General features: G+C 41.6%; 1 protein-coding gene across 6 annotated transcripts in view; it reads left to right on the forward strand.

Moving 5' to 3' along the window:
• Positions 1-27,604, forward strand: part of RASGRP2 (RAS guanyl releasing protein 2) — a 1,629,940-nt gene that overhangs the window by 1,283,956 nt on the left and 318,380 nt on the right. For all 6 annotated transcript variants that reach the window (XM_073605066.1, XM_073605065.1, XM_073605067.1 and 3 more), the window contains one exon: positions 21,177-21,335. In XM_073605066.1, the coding sequence (XP_073461167.1) occupies positions 21,177-21,335 (159 nt within the window). The remainder of the gene's footprint in view (positions 1-21,176; positions 21,336-27,604) is intronic.

Consider the following 27,604-nt stretch of genomic DNA (forward strand, 5'->3'; position numbering starts at 1 on the left):
GGTATGATGCCTAATGTGTTGTGCAGAGTAATAATAACCCAAAACATCACATCATGGATGACGCCGCATTACCCTGAAAGCATTATTTCAAAAACATGTCCCAAAAAGTCATATACTGTCAGATAGCATTCAAATGGGCAACGGGTGTGATGGGGGGGGGGGGGTGGAGGAGATGGGGTAGGGGAGGGAGAAAAGCGTTCACAGGCCCGAAGCTTTATTGAACTGCCAAAGGATACACGGGGGAAAGGGGGGGGGGAATCTTAAGACCTCCTCTTCCTCCTTGAAGGCCATCAAGTGATAGTCTCTGAGCAGACTGTGAACCAGTCTGCGACAGTCCTCGATGGACATCCTCTCCCGCTGGTGAATGAGGTGCTTTTTGGCGCACCACAAAGCGTCCTTAAAGCAACACAGCACCCGCCAGGTGCTGTCAATGTCCTCCTGTGAATGAGTTCCACAGAAGATTGCGTTCAACACAGCAAAGTATGTGATAGCAGTCTGTGGTACAAAGTCTTTCAGTTCAGGTTCCAAGGCCCTCAACAGGTCCTGTGCAAAGGGGCACTTCCAGAAAACATGAAAAGCAGTTTCCTCCTGGATGATGCAAAAGGGGCAGTGCCTGTATCTGCACAGGTTTCTGGCATGCATGAATGTCCTGAGTGGCAACCCCCCTTGGATTGCCATCCATGCCAGATCTTTGTGCCTGTTGGTGAGTCTTTGAAGAAACATTCCTCCAGACCACTTTGCAAGTGGCTGAAGGGAGGCCTGGAACAGTCTCAACAATGTCCGATGCTCTAATCAACTTGTGGATAGTTTTTGGCTTCCACAAGTCGGGCTTCACTCCATACAGCCCCAGCTCTTTAATAAACTTGAAAGTGTCCAAGTAGTAGCAAGGGGTATCCCAGTTGTAGGGGATGGAGCTGTCCCATTTGTCCCATCCGTCCCATCCGTCCCATCCAAGGGACCTCTAAAGAGCCAGGAGGAAGAAACGGGACATGGAGTTACCACCAGAGTCAACAGTTCTGTCCACCAAAGTCCTGCGGATGCAGTTGCAGGCAAAGAACACCCTCAGTAGAGTGGTGATGTCAGGTACGCCCTTACCACACTTGAGAGGTTCCTTTAACATAACCGCCCGCTTCACTCTGTCCATTTTGGAGCTCCAGATGAAGTGAAACACCACCCTGGTAATGGCCTTGCAGGTGTTAACCCGGGGGGGGGCCAGGCCTGGGCGAGTTATTGCAACACAGGGAGAATCTTGCTGCGGAGTACCAGTGTTTTACCTTCGATGGTGAGATCTCTGAGGCTCCAAAGTCCAATCTTCTGTCTCATCTTTGCCAGTCTCTCCTCCCAGGACTTCAGGGCTGCGCCCTCAGATCCAAACCAGACCCCAAGAATTTTGATGAAGTCCGCCTTGATGCTGAAAGGGATGGGTGCAGAAGAAGGCAGGAACCACTTTCCGAAGAGCATGACTTCTGACTTCCCGCAGTTGACCTTTGCCCTGAAGCTTGGCTGAAGTCCTCACAGGTCTGGGCGAGTTTGTCGATGGAGCGCCGATCAGCACAGAACACCGTCTCATCGTCCATGTAGAGTGAGCATTTGACCTCCTGTCTGTTCGGTCCTGGTGCGGTGATCCCTCTGATCTCTGGGTTCCGTCTGATGCTTTGGGCGAAGAGCTCTATACAACAAACAAAAAGCAGAGGTGAGAGAGGGCAGCCTTGTCTGACCCCAGACCAAATTGGAAAGGGGTCAGTTTTCCAGCCATTTACCAACACCAAACTACAAATGTCATTATACATTACATTCACATACGAACAAAACATTTCCCCAAGACCAAACCTGCGCAGAGCTCTGCACATAAACTCATAGGAGACACGGCCAAAGGCCTTCTCCAGGGCCGCATGCACACGGCGGCCATGAATGTACTGGACCGTGTCCCGGACAAGCGCGAGGCTGTCCGCAATCCTGTCACCAGGAATGCCACAAGTCCGATCCGGGTGGATGATCTGTCCGATGACAGACTTCAGCCTGTTGGCTAGAACCTTGGCGAGGATTTTGTAGCCCACGTTCAGAAGAGAGATCGGACGCCAATTTTTCAAATCCGATCTCTCCCCCTTCCGTTTATACAAAATCGTGATCATCCCCTCCCTCAGTGACGGAGGCATTCTGCCCTCCACCACCATCTCCTCGTATAGCTCGAGCATTTCCCCTGTTCGGGAGTTCTGCTGCAAACCGAACAGGGGGATGTTCAGCCCATCCCTAACTATCCCCAGGTGGGGAGATGCCAGACACTCTTATCCAGCCAGTGAGCTGAATACAGACGTGACTAGAGAAAAAGTGAAAAAACATATATTGCTAAATATCCCAAAAAGTAAAAATTGATATTAAATAAAATAAATTATTCAATAAATTCAATATGAGCTAATATAAATTATAACACTCAGTGAAAGTGATATACAAATATATAAATCCAAGAAAAAAAATATATATAATGAAAATTGAACACAATTCAAATATTTTCATGATTATTTTTCACGATTGATTGGTTTCTGGACTTTATAGATATTTACTGTGTTCAATTTTCATTATATATATATTTTTTCTTGGATTTATATATTTGTATATCACTTTCACTGAGTGTTATAATTTATATTAGCTCATATTGAATTTATTGAATAATTTATTTTATTTAATATCAATTTTTACTTTTTGGGATATTTAGCAATATATGTTTTTTCACTTTTTTCTCTAGTCACGTCTGTATTCAGCTCACTGGCTGGATAAGAGTGTCTGGCATCTCCCCACCTGGGGATAAGCGCCACTATTTCATCTATAATTTTTCTTTGGTGAATTCGGTTCATATACATTTTATTGTCAAGTGGCAGCTTTGGTAGGGTTTTGACATTTATTAACATAGCGCGGAGGTGGTAATACAGGTCAGGGGTGGTGTAATTTGCACCTGGTTATCTCCAGTTTTCAACATCCCTAACTATCATTAAACATATGGATTCTAGATAGTCTGTCAAGTGGGTGCTTGACAAGTCTAATCTAGAAAAGCGACATAAGAGATTTTTAGCGGAATGCCTTGAGTTTCGCTTCCATCATAATTATTTTTGGTATGCTGAAAAGTATTATCTTCAAACTACAGGAGTTGCAATGGGAGTCAGGTTTTCTCCCAGTGTGGCCAACATTTTCATGCCCCACTGGGAGGCAACTGAGGTGTTTGATAATAAACCAAGAGAATTGGTGTGTTACAGGCATTTCATTGATGACCTGTTAATGGTATGGGAGGGGGATGAATAGGTGAAATATGAAAAATACAAATATTGCCCTGTCCTGGAATTATGATAAATCTTCGATTTCTTGATTTAGAGATTCTGATAAGTAATGGCTAGATTTGTACTAGAAATTATTGTAAGCCCACTGATAGAAAAGGCTATATAGCCATGGATAGTTGTCATTACAAACCTAGGTTAGTGAATATACCCAGGGGGCAGTTTATTCTCCTAAGAAGGAACTGTACCACAGTGGAATATTTACATAGAAGGAATATGATAAAAGAAATTTTAGAAGTGAATTAGAAAGGGGTTAAAAGATTACAGAGAGGAGTGTGCATGCACGAAGCCTAGCATGGCGGCTGTGCCTAGCTAGAGCTCCACTTAATGGGTGAGGAGAGCCACAGTAAAGAACATTCCCGCTGGCTCCAACACTGTCTTCTTCTCTCTCACTATCACCTGAGACGACAGAGCAGCTTTTTAAAACATTATGGTGCTAGGAGGAAGCCACTTCAAAAGGTAAAAATACCTCACATAAGGAGGGACAGACACGGGCTTCAGCCAAAATGGCATCAGTCCCCTCAGGATCTGTTACCTCAGCGCACTCACACAAACAAAAGACACTCCAGGCTGACTCTGTGGATGTATCAGATTCAGGAACAATAATCTCACAAGAAATCTCTCAAAATTCTTTCACTCCCCCAGCTTTGTTGAAACAATTTGAACAAATGTTACACAAAGCTTTGAAACAAACTTCTGAACAAATCATTAACAGTCTGACTAAAGAAATTAGAGAGCTTTGTAACCGCACAGCTGCTTTAGAACTCAAGGTAGAGGAGATGGAAAACACTACACAAGATTTTATGACTGAAGTAGATAACTTAAAAAAGAGAATTTGGCGCTGCAAATCAGATTGGAAGGTTTTGAAAACAGAGCCAGACGCTCCAATCTATGTATCAGAGGTATCCCTGAAAGTATTACTGACATTATTGCAACAATAACTGCATTATTCCAGGAACTCCAACCAGGCATACCAATTGAACATCTTGAAATGGATAGAATTCATAGGGCCCTTACACCCAGAAAAATGGGTGGGCCCCCAAGCGATATAATCGCAAAATTCCAATATCACAGAACGAAAGAGCAACTTCTAGCAGCAGCTCGGGACAAAAACCCTCTAACCTTTCAGGGACATAATTATCAAATTTTCACTGATTTATCCCAATTAACTATTTCTAAACGACGTGCAATGAAACCACAGCTATTGGAACTCCAACACCATAACTTCAACTATCAATGGGGCTTCCCATTCTCCATTCGCTTTAATTACAAAGGTTCTAAACACTATTGCAAAACTTCAGAGGAACTTCAACAAACACTTCATGACCTTCATTTAACAGAATCACGATCCTCTATCAACACGTCACGCAGAAGATCAGCATCTACATCATCTTCTTCTCCCAATAACTCTACCCTATCTTTGAGGAAAATCGACAATCAACATTCCCACAGGAGAGGTTGATTTTGATCCCCTCCCCTGGACCAGGAAGATTCTATGGATTGACTGTGTTCTATTCCTCTGAACATTCCTACACTGTTTCTTTTAGAGATTAACATCTATGACAGGTTTTAGGAAACCTGATTGGACTTTTTCGTTATTACCAAGTTATTTGATGATAAATTCTCTATTAGCAAATTCTTATAAGATATTCATGTAACCCCCTTACCTTTGGTACTTTGATTGGAGAACCCACACCTACCCTGATCACCATTGTAAAATCGCTTATTTTTTGTTCTCTCCCTGGTGAATACCCCCCCCCCCCACATCCTTAATGGTTCTCTGTTATAACACAAGAGCTCTCAAAATACAGATCTATCTATTGCATATCCATACCCTACCCCTTTAAGATTTTTTCTTCTTAGAAATTAATATTACATTTTCAGAGAACCCGGTGCCCAACACAATAATACATCTTTAAGATGTCTCTCTGATAAAGGCTCTCCCCTGCCCACGGTACTCCCATGTGCCCCACTGTACCTTCCTCGCTCGCCCACTTTTATTATGTGGGAGATCAACGTAGGCCCTTCTTCCCCTGATGGGAATCCTTATTTCTCATCACGGGCAATGCTTGACTATTATTTTAAATTATTTCTTATGATGAATTACCTAACTATTTTTTTTTTGTACCTTCTTCTCTCTTCAACCTCTCCTTGCTCCCTCTCTCTCTCCTTTTTCTCCAGGTCCATTCGAACAGGTCCAGACATCCCGAATCTCATTATCACTGGTAATTCTGATTTCCTAGATTAACTATCATGGCACCTCAAAAAAAAATTTTAGGTATCAACATTCCTCAGAATAGAACTAAAGCATTCCGTTTCTTTCAGACCCGCAAAGCTCATATAGTGTGCTTACAGGAAACACATTTTACAGTAAATTCTACACCTAAATTTATGTGCTCTTCATATCCACAAATATTTACAGCCTCTACCACCACTAAACAATGCGGTACTCTTATAGCGTTTCACTGCTCCACCCGATTCACGCTCCAATCTCAAATTAACCACTTAAGGACCGAGCCTCTTTCTGAGATTTGTTGTTTTTTTTTTGCTAGAAAATTACTTAGAACCCCCAAAAATTATATATATTTTTTTCTAACACCCTAGAGAATAAAATGGCAGTCGTTGCAATACTTTGTCACACCGTATTTGCGCAGCGGTCTTACAAGCGCACTTTTTTTGGAAAAAATACACTTTTTTGAATTAAAAAATAAGACAACAGTAATGTTAGCCCAATTTTCTTTTAAATTGTGAAATATAATGTTACACCAAGTAAATTGATACCCAACATGTCACGCTTCAAAATTGCGCCCGCTCGTGGAATGGCTAAAAACTTTTACCCTTCAAAATCTCCATTGGCGACGTTTAAAAAAATTCTACAGATTGCATGTTTTGAGTTACAGAGGAGGTCTAGGGCTAGAATTATTGCTCCCGCTCTACATGGCGATATCTCACATGTGTGATTTGAACACTGTTTTCATATGCGGGTGCTACTCACATATGCGTTTGCTTCTGCACGCGAGCTCATCGGGACGGAGTGCGGTTAAAATTTTTTTTTTCTTATTTATTTTACCTTTTATTTTTACACAGTTTAAAAAAAAAAAAAAAAGTCACTTTTATTCCTATTACAAGGAATGTAAACATCCCATAGAAAAAAGCATGACAGGACCTCTTAAATATGAGATCTGGGGTCAAAAAGACCTCAGATCTCATACTTACACTAAAATTCAATAAAAAAAATTGTCATTTAAAAAAAAAATTGTAAAAAAATGGCCCTTTAAGAGCTGTGGGTGGAGGTGACGTTTTGACGTCGCTTCCACCCTGCAGTGTCATGGAGACGGGTGGGGGCCATCTTCCCCTCACTCGTCTCAATGCACAGCAAGTGACAAGACGCGATCTCCTCCGCCACTGCCGACGGCTCCAGTAAGCGGCGGAGGGCACCGGATCGCGGCGGGAGGGGGGGCCCTCTCCCACCACAGATGGAAGTGATCTTGCGGCAAATCCGCTGCAGAGGCCACTTTTATCTATTAGCGGACCGCCTGCTGAAGAAGAGGATACCGGGGTTATGGCAGCTAGCTGCTGCCATAACAACGATATCCTCCTTCAAACAGCCGACATATAACGACGGTGGGCAGTCCATAAGTGGTTAAAGACCCTGAGGGATGTTATCTAATACTTATAGGACATATTATGGACGAGGCAGTTACTATAGTATCTTACTACGCACCCAACAAACAACCCACACCGTTCCTCACACATCTGATGCAAGTAATTACCACCCATAAGATTGGAATCGCCACATATGATGATTGTACCAATCAAATATTACACCCTTTTTTGGATAAATCACCATATCACCTAAACCAAACTTCAAACAAAATATCTTTCTCTCAGCTTCTTTCTAAACATGAATTGGTTGATACTTGGAGAGAAATTAATCCAACTAAAAAAGGATTTAAATACTACTCGCACCCTCACCAAACGTTTTCATGTATTGATCATATCTTCTTAACCACAGGGATGACACCTGAAGTACTTACTTCGGATAAAATTCCCATTGCTTGGTCTGACCTCAATGGAGTCTTAACCTCAATAGCTTCCATTATCCCTAAAGCTCAAGTCCCCACCTGGTACCTCCCTGATAAACTACTTAATTATCCATCACATCGCCTAACTATTGAACATGCCCAAACAGAATATTTAACTCATAATAAAAACCCTGATATCTCACCAATGACCCTCTGGGAAGCACACAAACCAGTAATGCGTGGAATAATTCAAAGCCAATCTGCTGCCATTTAAACGTGAACGTAGAAAATTGCCCGTAAGCTAGAGTCTGAATTTAATTCTTCTTCCGTGTCTTTTCAAGATAATCCTACCCAAGCTAATAAAACCTGATTGGAGAAAGCACACCTGGAATATGATTTATTCCTTACAGAATCTGCAGAAAAATCCCTTAACAGATCTAAACACACCTTCTATATGAAATCTAATAAAACAGGCACCCTATTGGCTAAAGCCCTAAAATTATTTAATAAACCAATTAGGATCAAATTATCTACAAATACCTACACTTGTAACCCTGTCAAAATTGTACGCTATTTTCGCTCTCACTTAGCTTCCTTATACACAGCAACTAACAACTTCTGCTCTAAAACAGCCGACACCCTCCTTTCTCAAATACATCTACCCGAGTTAGCCAATGACTAAAAAAAAAAACTCGACTAACACATATTAGTTGACGACGTGGCCAAAACAATTAAAGAATTAAAAAAGGAACAAGAGACCTGGGCCTGATGGAGACTCAGCCTTATATTATCAAACCTTTTCAGAAACATTATCCCCCATGTTGGTAGACGCCTTCAATACTCTATTAGAGGGCCAATTCTTCAGACAGGAATCTTTAACGGCAGCAAACTGCATGATCCCAAAACCCCATTCTGCTGAATCCTCCTGTTCAAACTATCGTTTTTAAACCTTGATATTAAAATATTAGCAAAAATATTAGCTAATCGCCTCAATAAAATCATTGGTAACCTCATACACCGCGACCAATTAGGATTTATGCTTACACATCAAGCCAATGACAACATCCGTTGAGCAGTCTTATTAGCCCATATTGCTAAAACTCACCGCATCCCATCCTGCTTTCTCTCACTCTATATCAAGAAAGCCTTTGATTCCGTTTCCTGGTCATGCTTAACTTATTCCCTTCAGAAGTGGGGTTTCGGGCCGTATTTCATGAGATGGATTGGTGCTTCATATGATAATCCACAAGCATACATAAAATACCCTGGATACAAATCAGATTCCTTTAAAATAGGAAGAGGTACACGGCAAGGGTGCCCTCTTTCCCCTCTTTTGTTTGCCCTACCAATAGAACCCCTTGCCCAACTAATTAGATCTAATCCAACAATTACTGGTATAGAAATAGGAGGACGCCAACATAAACTCTGTCTTTTTGCAGATGATATTCTGTTATTCCTTTCGTCCCCACAAGTTTCAAGGCCCAATCTTTTACCTATTCTTGACAAGTTTGCTGCCCTCTCGGGTCTCATTATTAATCACGAGAAAAGCCTGGTTTTAAATATTTCTCTTACTAATATGGAAATGGATCCTGCTAAATTAGCACTTCCTTTTACCTGGGCTGAGAAATCGATCCCATATTTAGGAATCAATCTTTCAGCCTCCATATCTGACCTCCTCTCAGCTAACTATCCTCAAACCTTAAGAAGGGCAACAAACTTGTTAAAACAATGGACTCGGCTACCACTTTCATGGTTGGGAAGAATTAGTGCAATAAAAATGACACTTTTGCCCAAACTTTTGTATCTTTTTAGAGTTCTTCCGATACCAATCCCTGCCCATTATCTTAGATTAATTCAGAATCAAGCTGCTTCATTTGTTTGGAATTTCTCTAAACCTTGCGTATCCTTACACACTTTATTCCTTCCTAAAACTAGATGTGGCTTTGGTTTCCCTAACTTTGCATCCTATTATAAAGCAGCACATATTGCTATCTAAATTTCATGCAACACACAAAATTCCTCTATAGCAAGACCACTTACTGTTATCTCACATATATATTATTATTATTATTATTATTATTATTATTAAGTGTTCTTGCATAGCAAGACCACTTACTGTTATCTCACATATTTATTAAGTGTTCTTGCATAGCAAGACCACTTACTGTTATCTCACATATATATTATTCTTATTATTATAGCCAAATTTACCACCCTAACTCCTCCCACAGTTTTTACACTACATAGACAAGTAATATACCGAAACGTGCGGATTGTTCCCGAATGGTGTGCTATTACTTTGTGGAACGTTTCGCCGAATGGTTCACGAAATATCGTCGTTTTTGCGGCGAAATTGGTCCCATAGGAATGAATGGGGAAACTAGAGTGGGAGATGACAAAAGCTGGAAAATCAGAACATGATTTCTAAACTGCCGCCACTCCCTCATTTTCAAGCCCACCTACACAAATCTTATATCAAAACGTTCAGCTATCCCTGCTGCCACTAAACATGTCCACGGCTAAGCCATAGTCCTGATAGTTTTCACAATATGACCATTTGTTTGCAACTCACGCCGTCCATTGACATTCATTGAAACTACACTCTAGCCCCCTCCAAATTTGAAGGGCAATTTCTAAACTGCGACCGTGCCTTCATTTTTAATATTTCAGAGACATACTATACATCAAAATCTAGGTCTGGGTCTTGTGATTCTCACAATATAAAGATCTTCGCTGTAGGATGTATAGTTTGTAAAATACGGCCATTTGTTTAGAGGTCATTTCAGGAAATTTTAGCCATTAATCAGAGTGTACTGTTAGTGTTTGTTTTGTTGCCATGGTTACCAAAGCTTCTGTTATACACAGGGGGGAAGGTGGCTGGAGCATCTCAGCTCTGATTACAGAGCCCGGGGGAGGGGACAGACACACCATGTACTGATTTATAATAGAGGAATATGATGGGGCAGTTTTGATGGGGTAATTCTGATGGGGCAGTTTTGATGAAGCAGTATTTGGGAAGCATAAACAGGGCATGAGCGTTGCTAGGAAACAGTGGTTGTAAACACAAGATGCTGAGACACTCCAAATGCATGTGACTTCATCTGCTAGACTTGATAATGCTTGTAGACTCCTCCCACAGTTTTCACACTACAGAGACAAATAATATACCGAAACGAGCGGATTGTTCCCGATTGGTGTGTTATTACTTTGTGGAATGTTTTGCCGAATGGTCCACGAAATGACGTTTTTGCGGCGAAATTGGTCCCATAGGAATGAATGGCGAAATGTTCAAAACTAGAGTGGGAAGTGACAAAAGCTGACAACCCCATGATCAGCCAAAACATTATGACCGCCCCATGTAAAAAAAAAAATATTTTTGAAAAAAAAAAAAAATTTTTGAAAAAAGTAAAAAAATAATTTTTGAAAAAAAAAAAATCATTTTTGAAAAAAAAAAAAAAATATTTTTGAAAAAAAAAATATTTTTGAAAAAAAAAAATTATTTTTGAAAAAAAAAAATTATTTTTGAAAAAAAAAAATTATTTTTGAAAAAAAAAAATTATTTTTGAAAAAAAAAAATTATTTTTGAAAAAAAAATTACTTTAAAAAAAATAATAATTTCGAAAAAAAAATTATTTTTGAAATAAAAAAATTCATTTTTGAAAAAAAAAATTACCTTTGAAAAAAAAAATTACTTTTGAAAAAAAAAATCATTTTTGAAGAAAAAAAAATCATTTTTGATTAAAAAAAATTCATTTTTGAAATTAAAATTACTTTTGAAAAAAATGTTCAGCTCTTTCAGCGAATGATGGAACTTTTTTACTACTATTTATACTTTTTAAATATTAAGCTTTTTAACACTTTTCACAGTTACTCAAGCCACTCCACCCCACCCAGTTACTCCGCCCACTCCAGTTGTAGAGGCAAGAACACTTTCACAATTTCCCCAGAAATTGTAGCTTTTCTAGTTAAGTGTTCTTGCATAGCAAGACCACTTACTGTTATCTCACATATATATTATTATTATAGCCAAATTTACCACCCTAACTCCTCCCACAGTTTTTACACTACATAGACAAGTAATATACCGAAACGTGCGGATTGTTCCCGAATGGTGTGCTATTATTTTGTGGAACGTTTCGCCGAATGGTTCACGAAATATCGTTGTTTTTGCGGCGAAATTGGTCCCATAGGAATGAATGGGAAACTAGAGTGGTAGTTGACAAAAGCTGAAAAATCAGACCATGATTTCTAAACTGCCGCCACTCCCTCATTTTCAAGCCCACCTACACAAATCTTATATCAAAACGTTCAGCTATCCCTGCTGCCACTAAACATGTCCACGGCTAAGCCATAGTCCTGATAGTTTTCACAATATGACCATTTGTTTGCAACTCACACCGTCCATTGACATTCATTGAAACTACACTCTAGCCCCTTCAAATTTGAAGGGCAATTTCTAAACTGCGACCGTGATCTTCACTGTAGGATTTATAGTTTTTAAAATACGGCCATTTGAATGACTGCATAGTTTTTACATCTATCATTCTCCTGTGTATTGTGTATTGAGCAGTATTTGGGAAGCATAAACAGGGCATGAGCGTTGCTAGGAAACAGTGGTTGTAAACACAAGATGCTGAGATCCCCCAACTGCATGTAGTCATACCTTCCTCTGCTAGACTTGATAATGCTTGTAGACTCCTCCCACAGTTTTTACACTACAGAGACAAGTAATATACCGAAACGTGCGGATTGTTCCCGATTGGTGTGCTATTACTTTGTGGAACTTTTTTCGCAAAATGGTTCACGAAATATCGTCGTTTTTGCGGCAAAATTGGTCCCATAGGAATGAATGGCGAAATGTTCAAAATTAGAGTGGGAGGTGACAAAAGCTGACAACCCCATGATCATACCACCCTAACTCCTCCCACAGCTTTTGAACTACATAAACAGTAATATACTGAAATGTGCGGATTGTTCCCGATTGGTGTGCTATTACTATACTACTACTACTACTATATTTTTTGAAAAAAAAAATAATTAAAAAAAAAAATGTAAAAAAAAAAATCATTTTTGAAAAAAAAAAAATTAAAAAAAAAAATCATTTTTGAAAAAAAAAATCATTTTTGAAAAAAAAATAAATCATTTTTGAAAAATGTTGTTTTTGGAAAAAAAACATTATTTTTGAAAAAATAAAATCATAAAAAAAAAAAATCATTAAAAAAAACAAAAAAAAACAAAACAAAATCATTTTTGGAAAAAAATAAAACATTTTTGAAAAAATAAAACATTTTTGAAAAAAAAAAATCACAAAGCTCTGAGGGGAATTATAGCTCCTCTCACACAACTCTGAGGGGAATTATAGTTTCTCCCACACAGCTCTGAGGGGAATTATAGCTTCTCCCACACAACTCTGATGGGAAATGTAGCTCCTCCCACACAACACTGAGGGGAATTGTATCTCCTCCCACAAAGCTCTAAGGGAAATTATAGCATTATTGCTCCTCCCACACAGCTCTGAGGTAAATTATAGCTCCTCCCACACAACTCTGAGGGGAATTATAGCACTTCAAACAAAGCTCTGAGGGGAATTATAGCTCCTTCCACAAATATCATCATGCCATCTAAAGGAAAGAGATCTAAAGCTGCAAAGATACGCTGGACTACACTGGATCCGGAGCCCCACAGCAGCATAGTGGATATGGAGGTTTGTGACAGTGAATGTGCACAGGAGGTACATAGTGAACCTGTGGTGTCATTTTCATGTTCAACTCAATGTCAAGTTCAAGAGCACAGTGACAGTGTGATGGGCACTTCTGAAAACCATGGCATGCAAGAACCATGTGTACCAAGTGAGATTTCTGTGCAGGCATCATTTCATCAGGGTCATCATGGCTATGGAAGGTTAAGGAACAAACAGTGTACATGCATGGCTCTGACATTTTTGGCATACCACAGTGAGCTTGATGATGTGAGAAAGGGTGATCTTGATCAAATACTGAAGAAGGGCAACAGCTTGTATGGCTCAACAATAAAACAGCTAAAACAAAGAAATGTCTATCAGCATCAGCACTTGACAATGGAAGAATTGCCCCTCAGACTCAACACTGACAAATATGAGTATAACGTTGTTAAATCTCCAGTGTTATCGGGATGTATGAGAGCCACGGTAGACGGTGACAACCAAGGTTGGTTTGTTGACCTCTCCACAAGACTTCAGTGCCTCAATGCAGATGTTACACATGCACTTTTTATAGTAGTGCCATATTGCATTGCATTGTTCAGAGACAAGTCTGGGAGATATGGACTGTTTGATTCTCATAGTCGAAATAAGGATGGACTTCCTGCCACTGGAAAAGGAAAAGCTGTTATGATCACTTTTACACATTTGAGTGATATGGGGGCAAGGATTTATAAGTTGTATGAATTGCTCCTTACAGACACCAGAGGCCCTATTGATGGACTGCAGTATGACTTCATGCCAGTCTCATTTCATCGTGCAAGACGTCTGTCAGATGGTTTGCTGTCCCCACCGGTGCAATCTGACAAACCACATAATGCAAAGCATGTTGAGAACAAAGTGACACAGATGACCAAAGATGCAACACACACTGGATTCCCAGCCAGCAAGCATTCTCCACGGTCACTTGATGCAAAATCCTCACAGGGCATATGGAAGGACAGTAAGGCATTTTCCAAATTAAATGCACAGAGAAGACAAAAACTGAAGACAAGGCACAGAAATGAAAGAAGGCGTGATTTCAAGGCTACAAAGATGTCTGTCACCAATAAGAAAAGGACATACATCACCAGCCGATACAGAGCAGATGCTGATTTTAAGTTGAAGCAGAAGCAATATATCATTCGCAAATATGCAACAGATGCCAATTTCAACTTGAAGCAGAAGCAATACATCACCAGAAAATATGCGACAAATGCTGAATTCAACTTGAAGCAGAAGCAGTACATCACCAGAAAATATCATAATGATCCTGCTTTCAGAAAACGTCACTTGCAACATTGCATGAGTTACATGAAAATGAAGCGTCACACTCAAGCAGATTTTCGCATAACCCATAAGATGCAATGTGCTTTCAAAATAAGAATGAAATACAGACGATGGACTCGTGTCATGCGGGAATGCAGTCAACCAGTGGACAACAGCCTAATGCAGACAGCTATATCCACTTTCCATGAATGCATTAAAGCTGGGCCAACATTTGTGTGCACGATGTGTCATCGCACCCTTTTCCCTAACCAAGTGAAACATTGCATTCACAGCAATTACAAGAAGAATCTACACATTTTTGCTGCCTGTTTGACAGGGAAATATGTCCATGTGTGCAACAATCACTGTCAAGGACCTGAACAATGCACCGTACCAGATGAAAGGACCAAAGAATGGATTTGTCACAACTGTGACTCACATTTAAAAGCAGGACACAAATCTTCCATCGCTGTGGCTAACAACATGGAGCTGGCGCCCATTCCCCCAGAGCTCTGCAATTTGAATGTGCTGGAAAGACAACTTTTGGTCAAAATACTGCCATTTGCCAAGATCATCACACTTCCCAAAGGTCGACAGGCAGCTATACATGGCGCTGTAGTGTGTGTGCCATCCGAGGTGGAAACCACGGTCAATACTCTACCAAGATCGCACAGCACATCCCATTTACACAGAGTGAAGCTGAAAAGACGTCTGACTTACAAAGGCCACCAGCTGTTTCATAATGTCAACATGGGAAATGTAGTAGCAGGTCTGTCAAAACTCATTGACACACACCCCGACTACAGTGACATTTCAATTAGAGTGGATGAGACAATCGCTGATGATGATGATGGTGGGATGGAACTCGACAGTTGTGACGAAACTGAAATGATGGAGATACTTGAACGCATTGAAAATTGTGATCCATCAGAGGTACAGTCTGCATGTTTACCGGCTGCTTCTGAGCAACAGGAAGGCCATGACCAACAACCTCCCAATGCAGAGGATGAGAAGGATACACTAAGACCTGGAATTGGCCTAGACAGTTGTTTGCAGCCATCTGACCTTGGAGAGGAAGCACTGACACACGGTGATGGAATATTCAGCATTGCACCTGCACAAGGAAACACACCTGTCAGCTTCTTTAAAGTTCCTAGGCTTGAGGCAATGGCTTTCCCTGTTCAGTTCCCTACTGGACAGAATACATTGGACCAGGCAAGACAAGTCAAACTGTCCCCGAGCATGTATTTCAATGCAAGGCTTTTTTGTGTTGATACTCGTTTTGCAAGAGACACAAGCTACCTCTTCTTTGCGCAGTTTGTCACAGAAACACACATGGCCAAAAGCAGCATGTCCATCCAGTTAAGGAAAGGAAAACCCAATACCAGGGATGGACGGAAAATATCCAACAAGCTGCTACAGGACAAGTGCGAGGTTGAGAGGTTGGTGCGAAACCGAGATGCCACAAGGTTCATGCAACCACTGAGAGGGAGTCCAGCTTACTGGGATAAAAATCTGAAGAATTTGCTAGCCATGGTCAGACAATTGGGTAAGCCAACATTTTTTCTTACCTTCTCTGCTGCAGAATTCAGATGGCCAGAGGTAATAACGGCAATAAAGGCACAACAAGGTCAAAAGGTGGATTTTGCGGGGCTAGACTGGGCTGAAAAGTGTGACATTCTTCGAGGCAACCCAGTGACCACCATGCGCATGTTTGACAAACGGGTTGATGCTCTGATGCGAGAGCTGCTGTTGGGTCCTGCACAGCCAATTGGTGAAGTTATCGATTACTTTTACCGGGTTGAATTTCAGGCAAGAGGGAGCCCTCATATACATTGTCTCTGTTGGGTAGCAGGAGCTCCTATATTTGGACAAGACAGTGATGACAAGGTGTGTGCCTTTATAGATCATAACATCTCATGCCAGCTGCCTGATGAAGCCAAACAGGCCTTACTTCACAGATTTGTAACAGAACTTCAAATGCACAGCAGATCTCATTCAAAATCATGCAAGAAAGGTAACAGAGTATGCAGATTTGGATTTCCAAAGCCACCTATTAGAAAAACGAGGATAACTTACCCGATGCCAGAAGAACAAGGAGATTGTGCAATGAAACCACAAGCAGCCAAAAACAAACTGAAACCAGTCTGGGATTTGCTTAATAACCCAAAAGTGCAGCTTGAAGACATGTCACAGCTACTGGCACAGTGTGATATGACTTTGAATCAGTACAACTCGTACATTGAGGCATTGACCTCCTCAAGCGTGACTCTAATGAAGCGTGATGTCAAGGACTGCTGGGTGAACAACTACAATCCACATTTGCTGACGGCCTGGAACGCCAACATGGACATCCAGTACATTCTTGATGAGTATGGTTGCATCATGTACATGTTGTCCTACATATCCAAGCCAGAACGGGAGCTGAGTGACTATGTCAAAACAATAGTCAAAGAAATGAGCCCAGAAACAGCGACAGAACGAGAAGAAATGAAAGAGGTTCTTCAGGCTTATTCAAAACACAGAGAGGTCAGCGCCCAGGAGTCTGTGGCCCGTACGTGCAGCCTGAAAATGAAGTCTTGCTCACGTGAGGTTGTTTTTCTGCCAACTGGTGACAACGCACTGAAAATGAGTCTCCCGCTCAGTGCATTGCAGAACAAACCAGCCGATTCTCTTAATGTGTGGATGACGAGTTTTGTCGACAAATATAGAGCCAGACCCGAAACACCAGAGTTTGAGTCCATGTGTCTGGCAGACTTTGCATCCCATTACAGGGTTGTCTATGGCAAGCAGAAGGAAGACAGCAAGCGTGTCAGCCTATTGAATGAAATGGGAATGATTCAAAAACGCACGAGAGGGAAGCCTGCAATCATCAGGTACGCACTCTTCTCAGAGAAGAAGGACCCCGAGAACTACTACGGCAGACTGCTTAAACTCTACCTCCCCCACCGTTCAGAGTCATCACTGAAAACTGTAAGGTTCCCAACACACCAGGATTTTTACAAAGGCGCCTGTGTGAGCTTACCAGGAGAAGAAGCAATCTGAGCAGTGTCTGCAATTGTTACCAGCAACCAAAAGAAGTTCGAACAACACAACAAAATTGTGGAACAAGTCTTGGATGACTTTGTAAAAAACGGCCCTGTTGAAGATGCTTGGAACACCTTTGCCCCAGAAGCTGAGTTGGATAGGTTGGAATGTATAGAGGAACGCAAAGAAGGGGAGCCACTTCATGAGAATGAACAAGATGATGTTCCGGAGTATACACGTCACAAACAAACAGGTGGAATTGCGCTTACTGTGAACGCCCCACAAATGTGCCCTGATTTCCTTCGGAAAATGTACAGAAACCTTAACCGGACACAAGCTCAGACATTCTACTCAGTTTGTGACTGGTGCAATAACCGTGTGCGTGGCCTAAATCCTGACCCATTCTATTACTTTGTCACTGGTGGTGCAGGGACAGGCAAATCACACCTGATAAAGTGCATCTATGTTGAGGCGACAAAGATACTCTGTAAACTTACCAGACTACGTGAGGAAGCAGACATATCCATGCCCAGCGTTTTACTAACTGCATTTACAGGAACAGCAGCTTTCAACATTTCAGGCAACACTTTGCATTCTCTGCTGAAGTTGCCAAGAAGCTTGAAGCCACCCTACCAAGGACTTGGAAATCTAATAGATGAATTGAGGGCACAGCTGTCAAATGCGGAGATCATTGTTATTGACGAGGTGTCAATGATTTCAAAGCCCCTGTTTGCCTACATCAACTCCGATTCACTACCCTCAACTGACTCGTATTCCGAACCAGAATCGAATGATGGGAGCTCCCCACTGCTCTCATCATCCGACATGGTAAGGATGTTGTATGCCTCCTCGGCTGTGTAAACTCTTTTAGACATGATGGTGGTACCTTTGGCATGTGTGACGGAACTGGTGGTGCTACTGACAGCTCACCGATGGTGGGCCTGTGTGACGGTACTGACAGGTTACTGATGGCCTGTGTGACGGTACTTATGGTGGGACTGTGCGGCGGTACTGATGGTGGGCCTGTGTGACAGATGGGCTATCAGATCCAGATGGTACCAATGGCGGCTTTTGTGACAGATGGGCCATGACAGATGGGCTGTCAGATCCAGATGGTACCAATGGCGGTGCTGATGGCGGCCTGTGTGACAGATGGGCTGTGACAGATCCAGATGGGCTGTGACAGGTTCTCTTTATTGGGGGGGCGTGTTGTGTAGACAGTAAATGTAATAAAATGTTTCACTCACAGATCTCAGATCTCTCCTTCTCTCTCCTCACACGATCGGTGTGTGAGGAGAGATAACTGGAAACCGCCACAATGTTTATACTTGTGACCGGCTGTAATTGGACACAACCGATCACGTGGTAACCAGCCATTTCATTGGCTGTTTACCCTGATCGGGGATGTGCTGTGTCCGAGGGACAAGCGTCATCCCCAATCGCCATGGTGCGCACCCCATATGACATCCAGTCAGGATATTCCAACCACCTTGCCGCCATAATTTTGTAATAGGGCAGGCGGCAAGTGGTTAAAGAAGAACTTCATGAAAACTAGCAACTGTTGAGACAATAAACACCTTGGACAGTACTACATAATGTTAAACCTAATGTATAGAGTGCAGTTGCCAGGATAAGTAACAGACAAAATGGCATCCTCCTTACATTGGAGTCTGCAGAGTCCCCCCCCTTACATCAAAGTTCCCACCAGTACCCTATACATCAGGGTGCCAAGATTCTCGGTGTCTCCAGAGTCCCCTTTACATCAGAGTCCCCAGTGTTTCCCTTTACATCAGAGTCCTCAGAGTTCCCCCTTACATCAAGGTCCCCAGAGTTCCCATTTAAATCAGTGTCCAAAGAGTATCCCTTTACATTAGAGTCTGCAGAGTCCCCCCTTACATCAGAGTCCACAGAGGTCAACCCCCCCCCCTTCAAATCAAAGTCCTTTGCATTCCCTCCATGGTGAGCTGCTATCTGCTGCGTGTCTTTCCACCTTGGATTTGCGTGCAGGTGGCCCATAGTAGTGGATGCAGATGCAGCAGCTGCACGATACAATTGTATGTCAAAATTTGACATGTGCACCGCGATTGGTTGCACAGATGAAAATGCAGCCGCTGCATTTGCATCTGCTTCTATAGGCTGCCTGCACACAGCTCCAAGGTGGTCGGACACACAGCAGACAGCGGTTCTGCATGGAGGACAGTGTTTAACTGAGCCCTCACATCAGAGTTCAGTTACTCATTACACTGTAAGGGAGAACACTGCAGACTCTGATGTAAGAGAGGCTCTGGGAACCTTGATATAAGGGGGGACACTGAGAACTCTGATGTAAGGGGGCACTGATGACCAGAGACCCCTTACATCATAGTAACTGTTCACACCAGAGTCTGCAGAGTTCTTCCTTATATCAGTGTCTTCCTCACTCCCCCCTTACTAAAGGGTCCCCAGTCACACTCCCCTCCTATATCTGTATCTTTTCTATGCAGGCTGTAGGGCACTGTGGGCTGGCTTAGGCATGCTACAGGGCACTTAGAGTGGGCTCAGACTGTAAGTGCAGCCCTCAGCTACACGTGAAAACCAGGAGGTGGGGCACTGGCAGCAGCTCCGGACTCTGGAAGAGGAAGTTTTGTCCTCCTCCTCCGACTGTTGGGGGTGGAGCAAGTATGTGGTTGGCTGCTAGGTTGCCAGGCAGTCCTAGCAACCAACCACTAGAGCTGGCGGTGGCAGGAAAATAAATCATCTGGCTTTATGTTAGTGGATGGACTGTTGGGCCATACATCTGGCGCCGCCCTTGGCTACAATTTCTGCAGTGTTTTATGGATATAAAACAGACAATTAGCAACCGTGTTGCTGCTGATTATACCTGTGTGAGTTTGGAGACAGGCCAGAAACCTCTGCTGCTATCTGGTACCTCTTTGCTATAAACTTTATTATACTGCTGGGACTATACCAACAACAGAAGAAACCATTTTTTTTTCCCATGTGTTTATGATATATAGTGTATAGAAATTAAACCGTGTAAAAAAAAAAAAAAAAAAAAAAAAAAAAAACATAATTACTGTAAATACTACACATGTGCACTGCCAAAAAATGTGTTCGTTTTTGTTTTCGATTCATTCGTGTTTTTTTTTTTTTTTTCAGTTCACTCGTTATGATCATAATTCGTAAATTCGAAGATGCGAAAATCTGAAAATAAGAAAGAAAATCTGAAAATTTGAACAAACTAATAACTATTAAATTATAGGTATTGGAATTTCCTTTCAAATTTGGCAGTTAGTGAACGTAACGGCTACAAATTTATCCAAAGTTACAAATTATCCGAACGAATGCCACATCTAAACTAATGGAACGGAACTAATTAATAATAATAATAAAATATTATTATTATTATTGTTTATTATTAATTTGTTTCGTTCCATTCGTTTAGATACGGCATTCGTTATTTCAGATAATTTGTAACTTTAGATAAATTTGTATTCGTTACGTTTACTAACAGCTAAATTTGAAAGGTAATTCCAATACCTATAATTTAATAGTTTGTAATAGTTAAGTTAATAATAGTTCGTTCAGACTTTTCGAATTTACGAATATTCAAATTTACGAATATTCAGAAAAATTTGTTAAACGGGTTTTCATTCGGATATTTCCGAATTAACAAATTTCTCAAAATTCGTTAAACGATTTCGGAGCTAAACGAATTGCACATGTCTAGTAAATGCTCTATGCCAATAAAACATAACTTCCAAGGAGAATAATACATAAATATACATAGTATAAAATATTTAATAACTAAAATACACTTTTTTTTTTCCACAGCATGTAGTGTTACCTGCCACAAGCACTGCAAAGACCGACTCTCTGTGGAATGCAAGAAAAAATCTAAAAGTGTCAGTGATCAGCCAGAAACTTCACAGCAACCTCGTCATTTTTCATTCACTCTGCCAAGATCCTTTAAAAGATCATCCTTGCCGCCAGGTATCTCAATATGCAAACTTAACTTTATTAAAATGTAGGTGTACTGCTAGGCTAATTTCAAAATTTTTGCCACCCAGGTAGTTTATTCCATAATGTGCCAGTATGTAAAGCATTTTTGAACATTATGGCAACACAGAGGCTCTGTATTCAGATATATGCACCCGGTTCCTGCCTACAAACTTTGATATGCAAGTGTGTTTTTGTCAGCGCTGAGTGTGCATCCATTTCTATGGGCTGCCTGGACACAGCTCTAATGTGGATACACATGCATCTTTCAGCAGCTATGCATTGAGGATGGGCTTAAAATGATTGTATAGTCAATTTGTTTTTTCTTTTAAAATAATAAACATGTTATACTCACCTGATCTGTGCAATGGTTTTGCCAGTCCCTTGCAAAACCTGTAAAATTTACTGACAGAACACATCTTTTTTTACTAACAACCTGAAATATGACCAAAAATCCTATTAGCAATCAAGACAATTGATTTTAAACCATTTATGTACAGTACATTGGCCGAACAGGAGGTTTGTAGATGTGGGACGGCATATATACATAGTCTTCTGCATCAGCCATTTGAGAGCAGCTTCTAGAGCACGTAGTGGCAAACTCTGATCTCTGTGTCCCTTGGATACAGTGATCAGAAATTGACCCTGTACAGTGTGATCACTGTGACCAGTCACATCAATCCCACTTGTAAACAAAGGCTGCATGCTTTATGCCATTAGCTTTGAGAGGAAACTGAGTGCTTACTACAGTGCTTATAAAAAATACGGGGGGAAGGTCTGGAGCATGTTACACATTACACCTGATTTATGGGTGTGGTGTGTAACATTTTCTGAAGAATGAACCCAGTCACCTTTTTCATAGTGAAATTCCATTACTATGATAGCAAAAGAAACTTTGCTCTCCAGTATCAGAAATAGATACAGTTTTGAATACAAAGGTATTAAATTGCAGATCTTCCATGACCTGCCCCCCATCAATCTAAATAAAAGGTGTCTCCTGCGGCCTATTACGATGCACCTCCAGACACCATGTGCCTTACTTCTGGGGATTCCCCTTCCCACCATACAGTTAGTAAGTATGGTACCCAACACAGCATCAGATCTTTAGGAAGGTGAGGTCTTCTTTAAAAGTAGAATGGGTTTCCTTTTTTGCTTAAATCTAATCTATGTGAGCTGCTGATATCTATAAATCCTTCCAGCCCTCTCAGAAGTGCCCCCATTCTGTTAAAATCAAGCGAAATACCTGTTGGAGGATCTACAGACTTTCATACAGTGTAATACCGACAATGGTCTGGCTCTGGAGTCTGGATCCACCCACTTTCCTGTCATTTTGCTTGATTGATGTCCTCTCTCTGCTTGTTCCCAAGACTTCACAGAGCATAGCTGCTCCGTCTTCCCTCCACCCCCCTCCCTTCTTCTCTGCAGCATGTTCTGATCTCAAACAAATCCAGCAAAGATAAGAGCACTTCAGTCAGTGTCTAAGGTAGGAGAAGTCACTGATAGTGCTGTGTATGTAAATCTCCTCTACATATTACGATCTACCAGAGTGAAAACAATATATTTGTAAAGCAGAATACACATATGGAAGTGACAGCACACAGGCATTCCGTGCATTACTGGTGTAGTAGAATGAAATAAAATCAGAGCTAAACATTGTGAATGAATCCTTTTATTGACTATCTGGATTTTTATATGAGACAATGAAACCTTCCATTCACATCTACTTGTATTTTCATACTGAAGCCCAGAGCTCCTCAGACATGGACAGAGCTTTGCTCCCCCATAATTACCTAGTACCCCTATAGCAATAATGTTCCCTTCATTGTAAATAGAGTATTACAGGATCACATGCCGTACAGTGCCATCACATGCCGTACAGTGCCATTACATGTTGTACAGTGTCATTACATGCCAAACAGGGATGATGGGATTGTATAGGAGTACAGGGGATGTGGATGATGGGATTGTATAGGAGTATAGGGGATGGGGATGATGGGATTGTATAGGAGTACAGGGGATGGGGATGTTGGGACTGTATAGGAGTGATGGGGATGGGGATGTTGGGACTGTATAGTACAGGGGATGGGGATGATGCAATTGTATAGGAGTACAGGGGATGGGGATGATGCAATTGTATAGGAGTAAAGGGGATGGGGATGATGGGACTGCATATCACTGCATGTGATGGCTCTGTACGGCATGTGAAGGTACCCGTTTGTTGAAACATATTGCAATGAGGCTATCCTCTTCTTCCTTTATGCTCTGGGATTCATCCTTGAGCTGCCAGATTGGATATCGGCTTTTCTAAAAATACCATTATTCCTGCGTCCATTGAAAAACCGGGTCCACTTTTACAGCTTAAGGTGTGGGGTCATTGTCCAGTGTCTGATAGCGGTGTTTCTAGAATTTGGTTTGTTTTTACAGCCCAGTCTGTTGGAGCATGGTTGGATTATTATCCAATGCTTGAAATTACTGCTATCTGTTAAGAAGTGAATCTATGTGGTGATGGGATATTAAAGTCTGTGTTTTGAAGAGCACTGAACTTCCCTTATATTTGGTTCGTCCAATTCCTACGAAGAGCACAGAATTTTTCACATATTTGTTTCACTCAGTTCCCTTTTGTATAATGCCCCGTACACACGGTCGGACTTTGTTCGGACATTCTGACAACAAAATCCTAGGATTTTTTCCGACGGATGTTGGCTCAAATTTGTCTTGCATACACACGGTCACACAAAGTTGTCGGAAAATCCGATCGTTCTAAACGCGGTGAAGTAAAACACGTACGTCGGGACTATAAACGGGGCGGTGGCCAATAGCTTTCATCTCTTTATTTATTCTGAGCATGCGTGGCACTTTGTGCGTCGGATTTGTGTACACACGATCGGAATTTCCGACAACGTATTTTGTTGTCGGAAAATTTTATAGCCTGCTCTCAAACTTTGTGTGTCGGAAAATCCGATGGAAAATGTGTGATGGAGCCTACACATGGTCGGAATTTCCGACAACAGGGTCCTATCACACATTTTCCGTCTGAAAATCCGACCGTGTGCACGGGGCATAAGGGTTTGTCAGTTGGACATTTTTTATGCACATCTTTTTATGAACTTTTTTTTTTTTAACCTTTTATGAATTTAATCATATATTTTTCACTTTGAGTCATTTCATCCAATTTTTTTCTTTTTTTTTCTTTTCAATATTTTATTAAATATGTCAAAAACAACATGTTGACACAGGTACAGGAAAACTTGTTGAGTCGCAACAGTTATTCAATAACAAATGATATTTACCAAAGAAGTTGTAGTATACATCGAAATCCTACATGTCCTCAGTGGAGTGTCTATCTTATCTTTATAAGCGGGAGAAAGAGATGACACCCCCCTCCCGGCACCCCTCAAGGGTTCTAGCTGTGTTGGGAGAGGGGGTGATCCCCCCTGAGGATGGTAAATCATGAAACAGGGTTGATATAGTTTTAATATAAAACATCAGAATAGACCAGCATCGATTGCAGAGTGTATGTGGGGTGGTTGTGAAGATGGTCATCCTAGAGTCGAATCAGGAGACCCAACAAGCTTCAGGTAAATAACTTGTAGTAATCGTGTTGTGGATCACAGGTGTGGTGAGAACTGTGCCCATAGGAAAAAGGACGTAGGTACACCCTGTGTGACGGCAACAACCAGGGCACCAGACTGTCTGTCGTGAAGCAGAGGAAGTCGTATATGTGGGTGTCTGTTAACCAGGAAGAGTTAGGCTGAGAGTCAAGGTGTCGGCCAAACTGCAGTCACAGTGGGCGGCCTATCCTTGGTGCTTCTCTGTCTCAAGACAGATGGGGGCACAGTTGTGTCCTTAAGGAAGAGTCCTGTGTTTCAGCCTGTGTGGGGCAACTTGAAAAAACAAAACGAGAAGAAAGCAAAGGTCAGAAGTGAGACTTGAGAAAAGGAAAAAGTGAGGGGAAGGAAAGAAGAAGGAGAGAGAGATAAGAAAAGAGAAGAAGATAAGAGGCGAAAAGAGTACCTTCAGTGACGGTGTTATTACCCGCTTCCCTACTCTGATCCAGGGGAGGTGGAGGTGACAGAGATGTATCTAGCACAGGGTTCGCAGACAGCATCATGTTTGGCAACAGTATCCAAAAGGATGCTTGCTGTCTTTTCCTGGGTCCATTATCCATGAAATTTTCTTTTTAACCAAGGTGAAGGATACCGAAGGTTGTTGCCAGGCTCGGGCAAATGTCAGTTTAGTTCCAAGTAGGATGAACATAATGAGGCGTTGGGCTAATTTCGGTGTCCCTGGGCAAGGGAAGTTAAGGAAAGCTGTTTGAGGAGTCTGAGGGATGGGTCTGTCCGTAATTTTCCTAATGATGTGGAATACTATATTCCAGAGTCTTCTGATCTTGGGACAGTCCCACCATGTGTGCAGCATCGACCCAATGTGTCCGCAATTTTGGAAACACAGGGGAGATGCGTTCGGGTAGATTTTGTCGATTCTTAGTGTAACAAGATACCACCTCCATTAGGACTTTTAGGTTAGCCTCGATTAGTGTTGTGTTCAGGATGCCCTTAGAGGCTGAGGCTGAAGCTCTATGCCATTCCCTCAGGCTCCAGCTCTGTCCGAGGTCTTTCTCCCACTCCCTCATTTATAGAGATTTAGATTCTGCCGTGGCAAGTGATTGGTATATCATATCACTGTTATCCCTCCCCGCTGCTCCAGTACCTGACCACACCACATTTCATATGCCGTGACCGGAAGTGGTTTGGGTGTAGAGGACCCAAGAGAGTGGATAAAGTGAGAAATGAGGGAAATGGGGGAAAGAAAGAGGGGGGTTCGAAAAATATGTGAGAGCGGGCGGCAATGTGAGATTAAGAGTTGGTTATTTTTGAGGGAATCCCAGAGGGCTAAGGAGTTGGGCAGTGTTAGGGATGGGCCGAACACCCCCCTGTTCGGTTCACATCCAGAACATGCGAACAGGCAAAAAATTTGTTCGAACACGCGAACACCGTTAAAGTCTATGGAACATGGAAAATCAAAAGTGCTAATTTTAAAGGTTAACCACTTGCCAACTGCCGCACGCCGATGTACATCCATAGTTTGGTGGCGGATATCGTTGTTATGGCAGCAGCTAGCTGCCATAACCTCGGTATTCCCGTTTTCCTGCAGCGGTCGGCTTTCAGATAAAAGTGGTCTCTGCCTCTGCCGCTACCGACGGCTCCGGTAAGCGGAGGCAGAGACCAGGTGATCGCGTCTGTCTCCCTACTGTGCCTGGAGATGAGTGAGGCTAAGATGGTGCCCGCTCGTCTCCATGACACTGCTGGGCGGAAGTGATGTCAAAACGTCACTTCCGCCCATACTGTATGTCTTAAAATTTTTTTTTTTAAAACCCTCCCGTCCCAACGAGCTTGCCCACAGAAGCGAACGCATACATGAGTAGCGCCCGCATATGAAAACGGTGTCCGGTAGAGCGAGAGCAATAATTCTAGCCCTAGACCTCCTCTGTAACGCAACACATGCAACCTGTAGAATTTTTTAAACGTCGCCTATGGAGATTTTTGAGGGTAAAAGTTTGACGCCATTCCACGAGCGGGCGCAATTTTGAAGCGTGACATGTTGGGTATCAATTTACTTGGCATAACATTATATTTCACAATATAAAAAAAATTGGGCTAAGTTTACTGTTGTCTTATTTTTCTATTCAAAAAAAGTGAATTTTTTCCAAAAAAGAAGTGCGTTTATAAGACTTCTGCGCAAATACGATGCAAAAAAAAGGATTGCATTGACTGCCATTTTATTCTCTAGGGTGTTAGAAAAAAAAAATATATATATATATAATGTTTGGGGGCTCTAAGTAATTTTCTAGCAAAAAAAACAGTTTTAAACATGTAAACACCTAAAATCCAAAACAAGGCTAGTCCTTAAGTGGTTAATATGCAAGTTATTGTCATAAAAAGTGTTTGGGGACCTGGGTCCTGCCCCAGGGGACATCTATCAATGCCAAAAAGTTTTAAAAATTGCCCGTCTTTTCAGGAGCAGTGATTTTAATAATGCTTAAAGTGAAACAATAAAAGTGAAATATTCCTTTAAATTTCGTACCTGGGGGTGTCTCTAGTATGCCTGTAAAGTAGCGCTTGTTTATAACAGTCCGAGAGCAAAATGACATTTCTAAAGGAAAAAAAGTCATTTAAAAGTGCTAGCGCTAGTGCCAGCTATTAATGAATTGTCGGTCCCGACAATACACATAAAAGTCATTGAAAGTCAATCAAAATAAAAAA

This window comes from Aquarana catesbeiana, linkage group LG11 (genome assembly GCF_042186555.1).
Source record: "Aquarana catesbeiana isolate 2022-GZ linkage group LG11, ASM4218655v1, whole genome shotgun sequence".
NCBI classification, from domain to species: domain Eukaryota; kingdom Metazoa; phylum Chordata; class Amphibia; order Anura; family Ranidae; genus Aquarana; species Aquarana catesbeiana.